The following is a 16,668-nucleotide window of genomic DNA, read 5'->3' as shown; positions in this document are numbered from 1 at the left end:
TAATCGTCTTCCCAAAGAAAACATATTTATAGCCCACTCTGTTACTCAACCAGAGTCCCCTGAACTAATAGTCTAATAGGATTCTGGCCTCAAAAATAAGCACACACTTTACACCCCCAATGAATGGAGGAGGGACCACAATGGGGCTATAAAAAGCCCCAGTGCAATAGTCAGAAGCCTTCCAGGATTGGTGCAAAGAGGTGTGTGGACCTCGAGAGACTCTCCTGATTTCAGGTAAGGCATCTTGGATGGACCTTCTTTTTCTTTTCTTTTTTACTGCAGTGACCAGCAGAGCTCAGAGGAATTTAGGGGGTGTCTCTCTCTGAGCACTAAAAGCTAAACTAGATAAATATATCTGGCACCAGAAAATTATTATTTTTCAAAGTTTGATTGTTTCATTTTATAATGTCTATAAAACAGAGAGAATAATTATAATGATAGATGACAATTAAAAGATTAAAAGGTAAAAGTTGAGAAAAGTAAAAGACCCCTGGATAGTTAAGTCCAGTCAAAGGCGACCATGGGGTGCGGCACTCATCTCGCTTTTCAGCTGGTGTATAGGCACCAGAAGGTGATTGATTGATTCCTTGAATGATAGATAGATAGATAGATAGATAGATAAATAAATAAATAGATGATAGATAGAGAATAGATGGATACGATAGATAGATACGATAGATAGATAGATAGATAGATAGATAGATAGATAGATAGATAGATAGATAGATGATAGATGATTCATAGCTAGACCAGCCGACCAATAGAACAGACTGATAGAAAGTCAGACAAATAGACAGATAGATGAACAGGTGATAGACTGACTAGATGACAGATAGATACAGTACATAGACTGACTGTTTGGCATGTCTGTTTGTCTATACGTATCTACCAGTCAGGGGAGAGAGAGAGACAGACAGACAGACAGACAGACAGACAGACAGACAGACAGACAGACAGATGATTGATTAGCAGACCGATAGACAGACAGACAGGCAGGCAGACAGACAGGCAGGCAAACAAAAGCTTATGAAAGTTTCCTTGTGAAAAGAAAATGAAAGTTCATTTGCACCTCCAAGTCGCTGACATACTTTGGTCTATTTGCAGTTAGAAATAATTTTTAAAATCATTATTACTTTAGACTTTTAGGGTTGATAGTATCCAAGCCCTTTGTGAGAGGGTAGGACTGCCTTCTATAATACAATGCTCACTATACCATCAATAACCGCACTGTAAGCTATTCGTTTTTTCAGAGTTCGGGATTTCAGCGCAGACTACGTTGAAATGGTCAATGCCAATGCATAGCTGCTTTGCCGGTGTTGAGGGATGTCTTTGTTGTAGCTGAATAAATGGGCCCCTCATTGTGACACCTGCTACCGGTAGTTGGCTCCCGGCTTGTTAAGATTGACCTGCTTACGGAGCTGGGCTCATCCCTGTTAATCTTGCAGAAACTCCACTGATTAAAGATAGATACTTACGCTTTAATTCCCAGGTTAAAGCTGGGCAACTCATATACAGACACAACAGTCCGTGTGAAAAGGATCTCAGGGTCTTAGCAGACTACAAACTTAGCATGAGACAACCATGTGATGTAACCATGCATGCTAATACAGTCCAAGGCTACATCAGCAGAACATTCTACACTTTGGGAGGAATAACCAAATGTGCAGCCATAGGATAAGGGGCACCTCATAGCAAGAGATGAGAAAAGGATCTAGGGGTCTGAGTAGGCCACAAACTTAGCTTGAGGCAACAGTGTATTGCAGCAGCAAAAAAAAAAAAAAAAAAGCTAGTGCCATTCTAGGCAGCATCAAGAAAAGTCAAGTGTCCAAATCAAGGGAAATCATAGCCCTGCTCTGTTTTGCCTTGGTCAGACCTCGAATGAATGAATGAATGAATTTATTTTTACGGTCACAGACCAACTCACTAAATCAACAATACAAAAGTGATACATTAAAATTTGCACAGCAAATACCATACACATATATACACGTATACAGCAGCATTAAAAATATATAGATTAGAATCGGGGCATTTAAAATATTGCCTAAAAATTGCCATTTAGGGTTCTGTTCATAGCGATAACACCGCTTGTTCTCTGAGCTTTATGGCTGCTACACAGTATTTCGCTACTTTCAGGGTAATCTCAGGGTCCCTGTCTTCTACAAGGCATTTAAGGCATAGAAATTCATTTGAAGGATTTTGTATAACTGGGGAAATAAAAACACAGCGTATGTCATTGTAAAAGCGGCAACGTAATAAAACATGAGCAACTGAAGACCTGTGTCCAGTTTTGGGCACTACAATTTAAGAAGGATATTGGCCAGCTAGAGGGTATGCAAAGGAGGGTGACCAAGATGATCAAGGGCCTGGAAACCAAACCTTGTGAGGAACGGTGGAGGGAATTGAGTATGTTTGGCCTGGAGAAGAGAAGATGGAGATGAGATATGATACTCACCTTCAAATATCTGAAGGGCTGTCATATGCAAGATGGAGCAAGCTTGTTTCCTTTTGGTCAAGAGGGGAGGACCCAAACCAATGGCTTCAAAGGACAAGAAAAGTGATTCCGGCTAAAACTTAGGAAGAACTTTCTGATGGTAAGAACTTTTCAACAGTGGAATGAACAACCTCTGAAGGTGGCAGACTCTTCTTCACTGGAGATTTTAAAGCAGAGGTTGGATGGCCATCTCTAAGGGATTATTGAGCTGTGATTCCTGCATTGCAGGGGGTTGAACTAGATGACCCTTGGGGTCCCTTCCAACTCTACATTTCTATGATTCTATAACATAGGACTCTGCGGACAGGGAAGCAGGATGCAAGTGGAGGAGGCAAATCCTTTTTTTTTGTCCTGTGGCACTAAAAAGGCTAAGGGCAATCCTTCCTTTGCCATATAGCTAACTTAGCCTTTCGATTTCTTCCACAGTTCTGCTTCTGCTGCTTCTGCTACACTAATTGGATATGGCTGATGGGTCAAAGTAAGTCAACTTTTGCCTGCTAGATGTGAAAAGACCAAGCTCATTTGGGCTCATTTTCACCCCATCAGACTCACCTTGGACCCAGTAGGATGGTGGAGGGGGTGCCCCAACTTGGATCTCAACTATGTTTAGCTTTTCTCCCAGGAGAAGATCCCAGGCTCAGTCCCTACTGGCATTTCCAGGTGGGGCCAGGAGAGATTACCCCCCCCTGAAGCCCTGAATTGCTCCTGCCAGTCAATGTAGACAACACTGAGGTACATGTAGCGATGGGTCTGACTCACAGAAAGAAGGCAGCTCTTTCAGTCAGGCCTTTTACACAGAGCCACAAGGACTGGAATCTTAAGTCACTTTGAAGGAGTCACTCAGTGGGAAAGAGAATCCCCAGGCAGGCCTAGGAAAATCCTTGGCCCGAAACTTTGGAGGGCCATTGCTGCCAGACAGTGCAGACAATACTGAGCCGGGTGGAGCAATAGTCTGACTCACTATAAGTCAGCTTCCCAGGGGCCCTTGCATGCAGAAGGCCCGAGGTTCAATCCCTGATGGCATCTCTAGGGAGGGTTGGGAGACAGCCCTGCCTGAAACCCTGGAGAGGAGCTGCCGGTCAGTGTAGACAATAGTGAGCTAGACGGACCAATGGTCTGTTTCAGTGTAAGGCAGCTTCCTATGTTCTTTTTCTAAACAAAGAAAAATGATTAATTAATTTATGCTATTCATCTTGAGCAGACATTTCTCGAGAAATCCCATGCAAACATACACACGCATACACGCTCAGAGTATGTATTTCGGCAACCTCCAAACAAAAGCACCCTATTGCACTTGCTCACATTCTTCTGGCCACAGAACCTTAGGGTTGCAAGGACTCCAGAGGGCCGTCTAGTCCAACCTCTGTTTGCTAGGTTTCATTTAAAATCAGGCAGACGAAAATGGTGTTGTTGCAGGGGGTTGAGCTAGATGACCCCTTCCAACTCTATACTTCTAGGACTTCTAGAACTGTTGTTCTACCAAGGAAGTTGGTCTTCTGCTGTCTCCTTTCTGTTCATTAGCCTTAGCCAAAATGTCTTGATGAGAGAAATATATACAGCCCAGTACTTAATGGAATACTATATTTAAAAAAAAAATGGTTTGAGTTCATCCCCTTCCCTATACTTTTGTTGGCAGAGTGTACAAGAAGACCTGCCCCAATGGAAAGGTAAGACTACTGTGTAAATATGTATTATTTTATTCTTGCATTGCAGGCGGTTGGACTAGATGATTGTTTGGGTCTCCTCCAACCAGGGGTGCCAACTTGAATAAAATATTGTGGGGGCCCAGGTGAGCCCAACCCCACCCCGCGTAATCAATCACATGACACAGTGCCCACACACCATTTGAATGGGAATGCCCATCAACTTTGCAGGGGCCTGGCCCTCTCAAATATTTTGTTGTGGCCCCTGGGAGTTGGCTCCTATGCTTCCAACTCACTGATTCTGAAATCGATGTGCCATAAACAAATATTTGAGCTTTGGAAGTCTTGGTAGGGGCCCTCTTGGTAGCGTCTCCACCCTCAGAGGCTGTGGGGGGGGGGCTTCTCTGTGTGGCCCCTGAGTCCCCCCCCCCCCAGGGGTACATCAGGCATCTTCATTGCACAGCTTCTGGAGGATGCTAAAGACACACTTCTTTGCCCTCGGAGTGTATGTTTTTAGGACCTGCCTTATTTTGATGGCTGTAAGATGCCATAAGACTAAATTTACTAGCAGATCAAACACTTTCCCCCCTCCTCCTGCCCATCTAGCTATCCATCTACCTGGGGAAACGAGATTTTGTGGACCATGTGGAATCTGTGGAACCTGTCGGTGAGTGGTTTTCTTTCTATCCCCTTGAGTCATTTGGATTTCATCTGGAAAGGTGGTGGTGGTTGAAGGCATTGCCTGTCTACCTGATGTCTTGGGGTGGGTGGGAATTAAGCTCCAACTTGAGTACCCATGTGTCTGGGCTTTTTTAGCTGTGATTCCTGCATTGCAGGCATGTACATGGCCCTTGGTTCCCTTCCCAATCTACAGTTCTATTGCCTGTAGATCATAGAATTCTTGCCTTGCGTAAGGTTGGTCTAGACAACCCCTGGGGTCCCTTCCACCTCTACAATTCGATGATTCTACGATCTACCACCTCCACCTCCATATTGGCTCTCTCCTTCTTCGTTGACCTGATTCTCTTTTACATGTATTTGCAGATGGGATTGTCTTGGTTGACCCAGAGTACCTGAAAGACCGGAAAGGTAATTTTCTCATTGTCTTGTTTTTCCAATTTTATTTGCTTGGGATGGAGACAACAATTCCGTAACAATTTTCATTGCAAACACATGAATATTTGGGAGAGACTTTATCCCAGAAATCGCTGGCTTAGTTCAAGGCAACTCTGCTCAGCCATGAAACCACCTCTTCCTCCCTCCCACCCTTATTGCCTCTGGTGCTATTGAGAAGTGGGCAAAATGATACAAATATCAGGCTTGCTGTCTGCTGCTCCAGTAGGGAGGGCCCAAATCGACAGCTTCAAGTGCCAGGAAAGGAGATTCCAACTAAACATCAGGAAAAGCTTTCTGACAGTAAGAGCCATTTGACAGTGGAACAGACTCCCTTGGAAGGTGGTGGGCTCTCCCTTCACTGGAGGTTTTAAACTGAGGTTGGATGCCCATTGGATGCCAGGAAATCTTGTAGCTCTGATTCCTGCATTGCAGGAGGTTGGATTAGATGACTCTCGGGGTCCCTTCCAACTCTACAGTTCTGTGGTTCTTCCTCTGTTATATTGGATGGTTAATCTTCAAATGAAAACACACACACACACACACACACACACACACACACACACACACACAGAGAGAGAGAGAGAGAGAGCACATTAGACCTGCTCATGTACGAATCCTGTTCTAGATTTAATTTACACTCTGAATTCAGAAACTTTCTCCAGCTAACCATAATCTCCCTCCCCATCCTTTCTCAACTTCCATCTTCCCATGTCTTCCTTCTCTTTTCCTCTCCCCATCCTGCTGCCCCTTCCACCACAGTGTATGTGACACTGACCTGTGCATTCCGCTATGGCCGTGACGACCTGGATGTTATTGGGCTCACCTTCCGGAAGGACATCTATGTCCTCACTGCCCAGATGTTCCCTCCTGTGCCTGACCAGGCCCCCAAGACGCTCACTCCTTTGCAGGAAAAGCTGATGAAAAAGCTGGGGGAACATGCTTACCCCTTCACCTTTGAGGTACTCAGTTCAGATGACACATCTTCCTCTTCCCTGTGCAAGACCCCCATCTTTTCCCCCCTCAGTGGAATCATTGTTTTTATAGCCTAAAAAAAACCACATGATTATATGTATACATAAAAACATAAGAAGAGCACTGCTGGATCTGGCCCAAAGGGGCCCACCTGGTCTAGCAACCTGTTCTCACAGTGGCCTCTTTTGGGAAACCAGCACTGCCTCTTAGGCTAACAAACCTCACCTCACAGGGTTGTTGTGAGAAAGGTGGAGAGCCATATATGTCAACATGGGTTCCTTGGGAGGAAAGGTGAATGTGGGAAGAGCCCTTCTGGGTCAGGCCAAGTGCCCACCTAGACTCCAGCCTCCTCTTCTCACAGTGACCAACCAGATGCCCCAAAGGGAATACCTCAAGCAGGATTTGAACACAAGAGCCCTCTCCCCTCCTAGGGTTTCGAGCAACTGGCATTCAGAAGCATTGCAGCCTCCAACCACAGAGGCAGAGCAGAGCCATCGTGGCTAATTGCCATCAATAGCCCTCCATGAATTTGTCCAATCCAGGTTGGTGGCCATCGCTGTCACCTGCAGGAGGAAATTCCTTCCTTTAATCTGTCCTGAAACTTCCAACATTCAGCTTCATTGGGTGTCCGTGACTTCTAGCGTTATGAGAGAGGGAGAAGAACTTTTCTCCATCCACTCTCCATGCCATGTAGCATTTTATAAACTTCAATCATGTCCTCTTTTTCTTGCCTTTTCTCCAAACTGAAAGGTCCCAAACGCTGCAACCTTTCCTCATACGGGAGTCCACTCCATCCCCTTGATCAGCTGAGTTACCCTCTTTTGCACCTTTTCCGACTCTACGACCTCCTTTTTGAGGAGAGGCAACCAGGGTTGTACACAGTATATTCCAAATGTGGAATATTCCAAATGTGGACTGTGATCCTCGTACTGCCTCCTATCCTGGCCAGCCCAACAAATCATTTGGGGCAAGCAGCTCCAGAAAAAAACTGCTTTTTAGAAAAAGCATAGACATTAAAAATAAAATAAAATATTATTTATTTTCTCTCTAGATGGCAACCAACCTCCCCTGTTCTGTCACCCTCCAGCCAGGACCAGATGATGCTGGAAAGGTGAGTTGTGTGCGAAAGCATCCAAGAAACCTGGAAAGCAAATGGAAATTAAAGCATATCTTAATTTAGCTGTGATACCTGCATTTCAGGGGGTTGGATTAGATAACCCTCAGGGATCCCTTCCAGCTGTACGATCCCATGGTTCTATGAACCCTGATGGGATGGCTTTCCGTCCTCAAAACCATGAGCCTTTTAAGGCACTTCAGGACTTGGTTGTGCTTGTATCAAGAATTGCAATTAATAGTCCAGAGGCATGACCCACCCTTAATCTCTAATCAACTTTCTTCTGCATTTTCCTCAGTCTTGTGGGGTCGACTTTGAGGTCAAAGGATTCTGTGCTGAAAACCTGGAGGAGAAAATTCACAAGAGGTAACCCCAGCATAAGTTTCAACAGTTACTCATTTATTCAAAGCATTTTTAGTTTGCTCTTCAGCTGAAAATAAATGATCCAAATAATAGAATGATTGGCTGGAGGGACATTTAGCTGGGGGTTCCTGCATTGCAGGGGGTTTGATCAGGGGACCCTTGGTGTCCCTTCCAACACTGCAGTTCTGTGATTCTAGGAAAAGGCTCTGAGCTCCACTTACGTAAAACCAACAAGGAAAATAAGACAGTTTGCAATCTATTATTGTTATCTATTATTATTATTAGCATTTATATCCCAACTTTTTCTCCAAGGAGCTCAAGGTTGCATCCATAGTTCTCCCCCCACCCATTTTTTGCTCACAACAACCCTATGAGGTAGATGAAGCTGAAAGACAGTGGCTGACTCCCAAGGTCACCCAGTGAGCTTCCTGGCCAAGTGGAGGGGGATTTGAACCCGGCTCTCCCAGGTTCTTATCTGACACACTAACCACCAGTGCTGTCAAGTATCCTGTTTCCCCGGGATTCTCCCTTATTTTAAGCAGTTTCCCGCTGCTCTCCCTTATTTTTTATTTCCCTTAAATATCCCGTTTTTAATGGAAGCAGCTCCTCCCCTCCTGGCCAGGGACTGGGTGGGAAGACCTCGCTTACTTGGAGAGAAAAGCCTCAGCCCTCAAAGCAAGTGGGAGCCGTTTACTGTGCTTACAGGGGGGTGTAGGGTGTATTTCTCCCCCTGCATCTGCCCCTATCCGTTGCCGCTGAGCCCCTCAGCCGGCCAATAGGCTTAGCTGGCGGGCGGAGCCTGGCTGCCTTTGAGCAGCTGCTGCTTCCTCAGACAAGAAGACGATGGGGCTCCATTGCGTGGAGCACATGGCTGCCCTCCTCTTTGCTCCGAGGCTGCTTGGAGTTTACATTGCTGCCCTGCCCACTTTTGCTTCTGGCTCCGCCCACCACTGACATGTGACTGTCCCCAGGATAGGTGAGACTGCTGATCCCTTATTTTCAAATCAGAAACTTGACAGCTATGCTAACCACTCCACCACACTGATTCTCTAGCAAGATAGATTATGTATATTTATATGTTTTATACATTTAGTCATATGTTAGGAACCCTTGCTGGAAGCCACAGGAAGGGAGAATTGCTCTTGAGCTTGGATCCCGTTTGGAGGCTTCCCACTGGGGCATCTGGTCAACCCCTGTGATGACAGGATACTGGGCCCCATTTGGCCTGATCTTTGGCCTCTTCTTAATTTCTACTGAACTTGGACGGAGGATTTCTGGAATTGATGAAAGTACCTGCCTCCCACTGGCTTCTTCTTGGAAGAGCTGAATGCAATTTCTGCATTGCAGGGACTTGGCTTAGATGACCCTTGGAGTCTTTTCCAGCTCTGCAGTTCTATGGAAGAGGTAAATGCCTCTCTCAATAACACACATCTTCTCTGTGCAGAAATTCGGTGAGGCTGGTGATTCGGAAGGTCCAGTTTGCACCTGCCCTGACAGGCCCAGCCCCAAAGTCAGAGACAACCAGGCAATTCATGATGTCGGATAAGCCTTTGCACCTGGAGGCCTCTCTGGATAAGGAGGTGGGTGTTGCATGTTGGCCTTTTGAGGCATTCTCTCCCCTCCACCAAGTCTCTCTGCTCCGGGGGGGGGGCGCCCTCCGGCTTGCCCCACACTTAGTGAGACAATATTGACCCTTAAAGTGAGCCAACAATGTGAAGCAGCAGAAAAACCAAAACAGAATGCAGTTCTAAGCTGCATCAACAGAAGTCTAGACCAAGGGAAGTCATAGTACCTTCCACTTCTACAAGTGCATTGCTTAACCACACCTTGATTTGCAGTCAGTTCATTTGGCCAAACCTGTGGCCTTTCTGATCAATTTCGTCATTTATTTATTTATTTCAAAAAATTTAACACACCTCTGAGTTGGGTTTTTTTTAAAAAAACAACAACAACACCCTTCAGAGCAGCTTATGAAAAAGATAAAACAATAACTTTTAATCAGTAAAAGCAACTCTATAAAAGATTCAGAAGATAAAACCAACAATTAAGTAAAAACAGATAAAAGCAGACATCAACATTCTAAACATGTGGACAGGCTTGACTAAGCAAAACATTTTTAGCAGGTGTTGGAAAGGGTACAGTGAAGGTGCTTGCATGATGTCAATAGGCAGGGAGTTCCAGAGTTAAAGTGCTGCAACACTAAAAGACCAATGTCTTACAAATGAAGAACAGGGATTAGGTGGCACCTCTAACGGTGCCAATTATGCAGATAGAAGCAGCTGAGTGGGCATATACATGAGGTAAAGCAGGCATCCCCAACCTTCGGCCCTCCAGATGTTTTGGACTACAATTCCCATCACCCCTGACCACTGGTCCTGTTAGCTAGGGATCATGGGCGTTGTAGGCCAAAACATCTGGAGGACCGCAGGCTGGGGGTGCCAGAGGTAAAGTGACATTGCAGGTAAACTTGTTCCATACTGTTAAGGGCTTTGCACATTAATAGCAACACCTTGAACCTGGCCCCATAGCAAATGAGCAGCCAGCACAGATCTCTGAGCGCAAGGGTTATATTCTGACAAGGCCTTGCTCTCATAAGCAATTGTGTTGCAGCATTCCGCAATGACTTTAGCTTCCAGATCATTGCAGTAATCCAGTCATCGCAAGATGTAGTACGCGAAATGGCGCAAGAGATGGTTGCAGAAATAGTTGTGAGTCCAGGAGAAGACTGGGATTCCCTTCCCTTCTTTTTCTCCATCTTCAGCAACAATCCCCTGCCATTTCAGATTTATTACCATGGAGATCCAATTGGTGTTAATGTCAACATCAACAACACCACCAACAAGATTGTGAAGAAGATCAAAATAACAGGTAAGGGAACCAATAGAACCCTGCTTTGCAGGGGGTTGGACTAGGTGACCACTGGGGTCAACTTCCAACTCTACAATTCTATTATTCTATGTCATCACCTCAATAATTTCTTTCTCTCTCTCTGTTTAGTTGAGCAAGTCACAGATGTGGTTCTATATTCGCTGGACAAATACACCAAGTCTGTCTGTTCAGAGGAGTTCATGTAAGCACACAGATCTCTAACCAGACCAGTGTGTCTTTGCACAGATGTCTTCAACTTGTGCAAGGTCTTGGGTCATCATGAGAAAAATCTGGATCAGTGTGCCCCCCCAAAAAAGAATTGATGATGAGGCACAGAGGCAGGCAGTCTCTTCTTTTGTTTTAATTCTGCCCCAGGACCATTTTCACACCCATTGTGAAAATGCTAACGTCTCTCATAAATGTCTGAGGAGTTCAAGTTTTCCTGTGTTTAATTTGTATAGTTACACATGGACATGAGTCTAACACTTCACTCCACATAATGACATTCCTGTTTGCTGGAGACGGGCGGGGGGGGGGGAGGGAAGACTGATGAACCTACCTTGCAAGAGGGTTGTACTAGAGCTGTGTGCAAAATGAGCTCTTGAAATTCTCCACCCTAATTATTATTATTTTTGTGGGGTGGGTGGGGGGGGGAAGAGAAATTCTTCTACAACTTCTTGGGGATGGGTCTCATTGTTCAGAATGTGGGATGGAAGGACACGCCAATTTCAATTTTCCCCAACTCTCATTTTCCCCCAATCTGAAATCTGACTTTCTGTATTTAAATACAGTGGCACCTCGGTTTAAGCACAGTCCTGTTTACGAACGATTCAGTTTACGAACTCCGCAAAACCGGAAGTAGTATCCCGGTTTGCGAACTTTACCTCGGTCTAAGAACAGAATCCAAATGGCGGAAGGGCACCGGTGGCAGGAGGCCTCATTGGGGAAAGCGCGCCTCGGTTTAAGAACAGATTTGGATTAAGAATGGACCTCTGGAACGGATTAAGTTTGTAAACCGAGGTACCACTGTAATAACAAAAAATCCTTAGGTGTGATTCCTCCATTCCTGCATTTTCAGGGGTTGGACTAGATGAGTCTTAGAGATCCTTTCCAACTCTACAGTTCTATGATTCCATGATTCTAAGATTCTTGAGGTGTGTGGTTTTAAGTTGAGTCAAGGTGGGCTCCTTTAACCTCCTCCATTGCTGTCCTTCTGCAGTGAGAACGTGGCTGCCAATTCCACCTTCTCCAAAAAATACAGCATCACCCCCAGCTTGAGCAACAACCGGGAGAAGCGGGGTCTGGCCCTGGATGGGAAGCTCAAGCATGAGGACACCAACCTGGCCTCCACCACCGTGTAAGTCTGGACCCTCAGGAGCATACTGGAGGCCAGAGAGGGGAAGGGAATTGAGAGAGAAACTGATTCCTTCTATGTGTTGCCCATTCTCTGAAGTGTGAGGTTGTCACCAACCTTTTGAGGCCCAGAGAAACACTTGTGTGGTGGTTAGAGTACCTGACAAGGGCCTGGGAGAGACCAGAGTTCCAATCCTCACTTGGCCATGCAACTCAATGGGCTTCCTTAGGGAGGGGCAGTCACTGCCTCTAAGCCCAGCTTACCTCACAGGGTTGTTGGAGGGGGAATTAAATGAAAATGGGGAGAACTATGGTTGCCACCTTGAGTTCCTTAGAGAAAAAGGCGGAATAGAAATGCAACAGATAAATAAATAAATACAAAATATTGGTCAAAAACGGCTTCTTTCAAGCCACATTTCAGCAGACAGAGGAGCAGGGCCCTGGGAGCACCTTGAAAGGCTTCTGCAGATGTACCCATGGGTGCCACATTGACAAACCATGCTCTTGATGGCCACCAACCTGGACGGCTTCAAAAGAGGAGTGTACAAATTCATGGGGAAAGGGTTACTGATGTTACTAGCCACAATGGCTATGTTCTACCTCTATCGTTGGAAGAAGAAAATTTTCTGGATTCGAGCTGCAGGAGAGTTGCACAGGAGGGGAGAGTTGCTCTTATGCTCAGATCCTGCTTGTGGGTTTCCCATAGTGTGCATCTGTTCCCCACTGTGAGAAGACAGTGCTGGATTAGATGGGCCACAGGCTTGATCCTCCAAGCTCTTCTTATGTTCAGATGTTCTTGTCTATGAGGACTTCTGTTTGAATGTCTCCTGTTTTTTCTCCCTTAGTCTGAGACCTGGGATGGACAAGGAGGTTCTCGGGATCCTGGTTTCCTACACAGTGAAAGTCAACCTGATGGTATCCAGAGGAGGGTGAGGATGTTTTCTGTGGAAGGAACTATCATTTCTGGGTTATGTTGCCTTGTTATTCTGTCCTGCTCAGTCTTGGCCCAGCCTGGCCAGGGTGATTTATTTTTTTTTGGAAATTATTTGATTTCCTCCCTCCCTTTGGGAATGTTGCATTTCTGAAGAGATATGAGGATGCACCCTGTAAAGGACACATTTTATTGGCTCAACCCTATAAGGAAAGGCTGCAGCATTTGGGGCTTACTAGTTTATAGATAATGTGAGTGAGAGGCAATATGATGTAAGTTTATAGAAATATTCCCGGCATGGAGAAAGCAGAAAGAGAAAAGTTTCTGTCCTTCTCTCAATGCACCAGAACTCATGGACATCCGGTGAAGCTAAATGCTGCAAGATTCAGGACAGACAAAATAAAGTTCTTCTTAGTTAAACTCCCACAGGAGGCAGTGCTGGCCACCAACTTGGATTAGACAAATTCATGGTGGAAGAAAAGGGCTATTGATGGCTACAGCTGGAAACAGCAATGCAGTGGTGGATCTTGGGTTCTCAAATTTTAGCAGTGCCCTGTACAACGCCAAAATTCAGTACCTCTCCCCCTTTCGCACTCCATTATAAATAATAGGTGCGGGACCCCTGAGGCTCTGCACCCAGTGCAACCTAACCAGTCACACTCCCTTAAATTTGCCTCTGCAGCAATGCTTCTGAATGTGAGTTGCTGGAAACCACAGGAGGGAAGAAGGCCCTTGTGTTCAGATCCTGTTTTCAGGTTGCTCATTTGGGCATCTGGTTGACCACTGCGAGAAGAGGGTGCTCTTCTGTGTCTCTTGAAGTCTATATAGGTCCAAACGATAGGTCCAGGCTCTGCCTTTGGTCTGTGAGTTGACATGAAGCCCTAAGCGATGGAAAACTGGAAGCCCAAGGGACTCCCAACAGACCCTCTGAATTGTCCTGGGTGCCCTCACGCTGGGACGGGAGGGATAGCCTTCCCAATGAATGTTTCCACCTTTGTACAGTCCTCCACCTTGAATCTCCTCTTCTCTTTGCAGCATCCTGGGAGATCTCACATCAAGGTAAGCCCCAATTTATTGACCATTGCTATCACCTCATCTGTGTGCCACTCTTCCACACTGCAAAGAGTCTCACAGCATACTAAACAAACAACAATAATTATAACGATTCAAGGGAGGGAAATGTATTATGAACAATTAGAAATAATCACAGTGTGAACAAATAGGCGTGATTCCTGCACTGCTGGGCATTGCACTGAATGTCCTTGGAGGCCCCTAGAATTCTCTGATTCTAAGCTTCTGTTTGCTCTCTGAGGTGTCTCCCATTCAGTCCTCTGTCCTCATCTCTTTTTCAGTGATGTTGGTGTGGAGATGCCTGTGGTCCTGATGCATCCCAAACCTGAAGACGGTGAGTAAAAGGCTTTGTGCAGGAGAGTTGTGGGAGATATAAACACCTCCCCATGGCTTTGTCACCTTGGCATTCTCTAAGAGTCCTTCTGGATGGAAGCACTATGGACCTATTCCCTAACCTTCCTCCTCCTCCCTAGAACTCTCTTAGGCAGGCTGTGTACACACAACCATCTTGAAACACAACTGGGTTGTCATTTTTCTTAATCCAGGTGGCTTTGGAGGCAACTGCATTAAAATGCATTATTTTTTAATGAAACCACTGGATGGCTAATGTTGCATGTGTACATTTGGGGTCCCTTCCAACTCTACAGTTCTATGATTCTATGAGTCCCAGGCCAGTGGTGGGAGCATACTGGTTGCTGAGTAAATGGAAGTGTGTACACAGCCACACATTTTGCACACATTTCTATTTCAGGTTCTTTAGGAACAATAATAATTATCAATGTGACTAATAAGTGTACACCTTTTTTATTTTGCCTCCCTCTGATGTGTGAATCGTCAACAGCTACACCAAGGTAATGAAAAATTAAACATTCCAGAGAGTGCCTGTTCAAGAGATACAAAATATCCACGCGTTCTCATATATGTGTGTCTGGAGTTCTTGACTATTTTGGCTGTGATTTCTGCATTGCAGTGGGTTGGAATAGATGATCCTGGGGGGGGGGGCGCTTCCAATGCCCTGATTCTATGATTCTACCACTGGCGTAAATAGCTGCTATCCTCCTTCTACATGCATTGAACCTCAACTGGCTGTACAATCTGCATTTCACTGCCACTGGACTGTTCACTGTAAATTTGATGTCTCTGAAGATGCCCCAAGACACTTTCTTGGGCTTTGCATGTGGAGGATCTGAAAACTGACGGTTTGCCCTTTCCTTCTTTCCCCTCCCTCCTCTTCCACCCTGCAAATGGCTCATCCTGGATATCTGCACTTATGTGTTCTGCTCTTCCAAGGAGGTAACTAGCTATTCTTCTTTACTTCTTTGTGGGGTCACTTATAGATAGATCCACCTGAAATGTCACCTCCTTCCCTAAAGACCCTCTTGGGTGCTGAGATGGACAGAGGGGGCCTTCTTGATAGTCGCCTCCTCCATCATAGATGGGGGAGTGGCCTGGCAGGTGGAGGGCCTTCTCTGTGGCAGCCCCTAAGCGAGGAACTCCCTCCCTACAGAGGTGCATCTGGCACCTTCATTGCGCAGCTTCCAGAGGATGCTAGAGATGCACCTCTTTGCCCTGGCTCTTAACACTCAAGCTGCATATTTTCAGGACACACCTTATATTGTTATTAGAAGTTGTTTTAAACTCTTTTCAACGATGTGTTTTGATTTTAGGATCTTAGGGAAAAGGATGGGCAATAAAATAAAATAAAAATATTAATATCTATCATTATTTATTATCACTATTAATTAACATTAATTAATATTTTTAACAATACTGTTTTATTTATATTACTGAATACAATAATATATTAATAATAATATATAATAAAGTAATATAAACTAATAACAATAGCATCTGGGAAGCTGATTGAGAGAGCCTCTTGGGAACATTAGATGGGGGCTGAGGACCATAGGTGGAATAACAGATCACCACAATTGCAGGGGGTGGACTAGATGGCCCTTGGTATACCTTCCAGCTACAATTTTATGTCCTCAAAGGCAGCTGGGGTGGGGAGAGACAAGGGCACCAACCTCTGCTCCCATTGGAAGCTTCACCTTTTTCTAGAGGTAGCAATGCTTCTGCATCTCAGTTGCTGGAAACCACAGCGGTGGGGTGTGGGGTTTGCTCAGATCCTGCTTGTTGGTTTCCACCAAAGAGGTATCTGGTTGGCTACTTTGAGAACAGGTTGACTGGACCAAGGTGGGTCACTGGCCTGATTCAGGAAGGCTCTTCCTACATTGTTTCATTCTCTCTTTTCTTCCAGTGAGGAAGATATTGTGATCGAGGAATTTGCTCGCCAAAAGCTCAAAGGGGAGAAGGACGACGAGGAAGAGAAGGAAGAAGAAGACAAAGGAGAGAGCTAAGGGCACGACCCACCAGACCAGTGCAAGAAACCTTAGACAGCCTTCCCATGTGTCTTCCCACACCTATCCCCACAGAAACATGTTTTCTCTCTAGAGTATGTATTGCATTAGTGATGTGGTAGTTTTTGCTGAGCTTGCTGCTCTCACCTTTCAAAACAAAAACCCCAAACTGCTGTGGCACTGAGTCCTCAGTCTTGCTGCTCATCCACACTTTCGCTTGACCTGCATTTTGATCATGCCGCGTACTTGAAGTCCTTCTTCATGCAGGGCATAGTTAACCTGTGAAACTCTCTTCCACAGAAGGCAGTAATAGCCACTAACTTGGATGGCTTCAAAAGAGGATTGAACAAATTCATGGAGGAGAATATGGCTGTTGATAGCTA

General features: G+C 45.3%; 1 protein-coding gene across 1 annotated transcript; it reads left to right on the top strand.

The window, feature by feature from the left end:
• ARR3 (arrestin 3) lies at positions 1-16,668 on the top strand. Its single transcript, XM_033138105.1, has 17 exons — positions 1-234; positions 2,921-2,972; positions 4,131-4,161; positions 4,744-4,804; positions 5,182-5,226; positions 6,013-6,212; positions 7,277-7,336; positions 7,638-7,705; positions 9,147-9,282; positions 10,486-10,570; positions 10,700-10,772; positions 11,790-11,927; positions 12,769-12,852; positions 13,890-13,913; positions 14,207-14,259; positions 14,767-14,777; positions 16,184-16,668. Exons 2-17 carry the CDS (start codon positions 2,956-2,958, stop codon positions 16,283-16,285), a joined length of 1,188 nt encoding a protein of 395 aa, XP_032993996.1. The 5' UTR covers positions 1-234; positions 2,921-2,955; the 3' UTR covers positions 16,286-16,668.

The sequence above is a fragment of the Lacerta agilis genome, chromosome Z (genome assembly GCF_009819535.1).
Source record: "Lacerta agilis isolate rLacAgi1 chromosome Z, rLacAgi1.pri, whole genome shotgun sequence".
Lineage (NCBI taxonomy): Eukaryota > Metazoa > Chordata > Lepidosauria > Squamata > Lacertidae > Lacerta > Lacerta agilis.
Note: the sequence above shows the minus strand (reverse complement) of the source record. Positions and strands in the feature narration are given on the sequence as shown.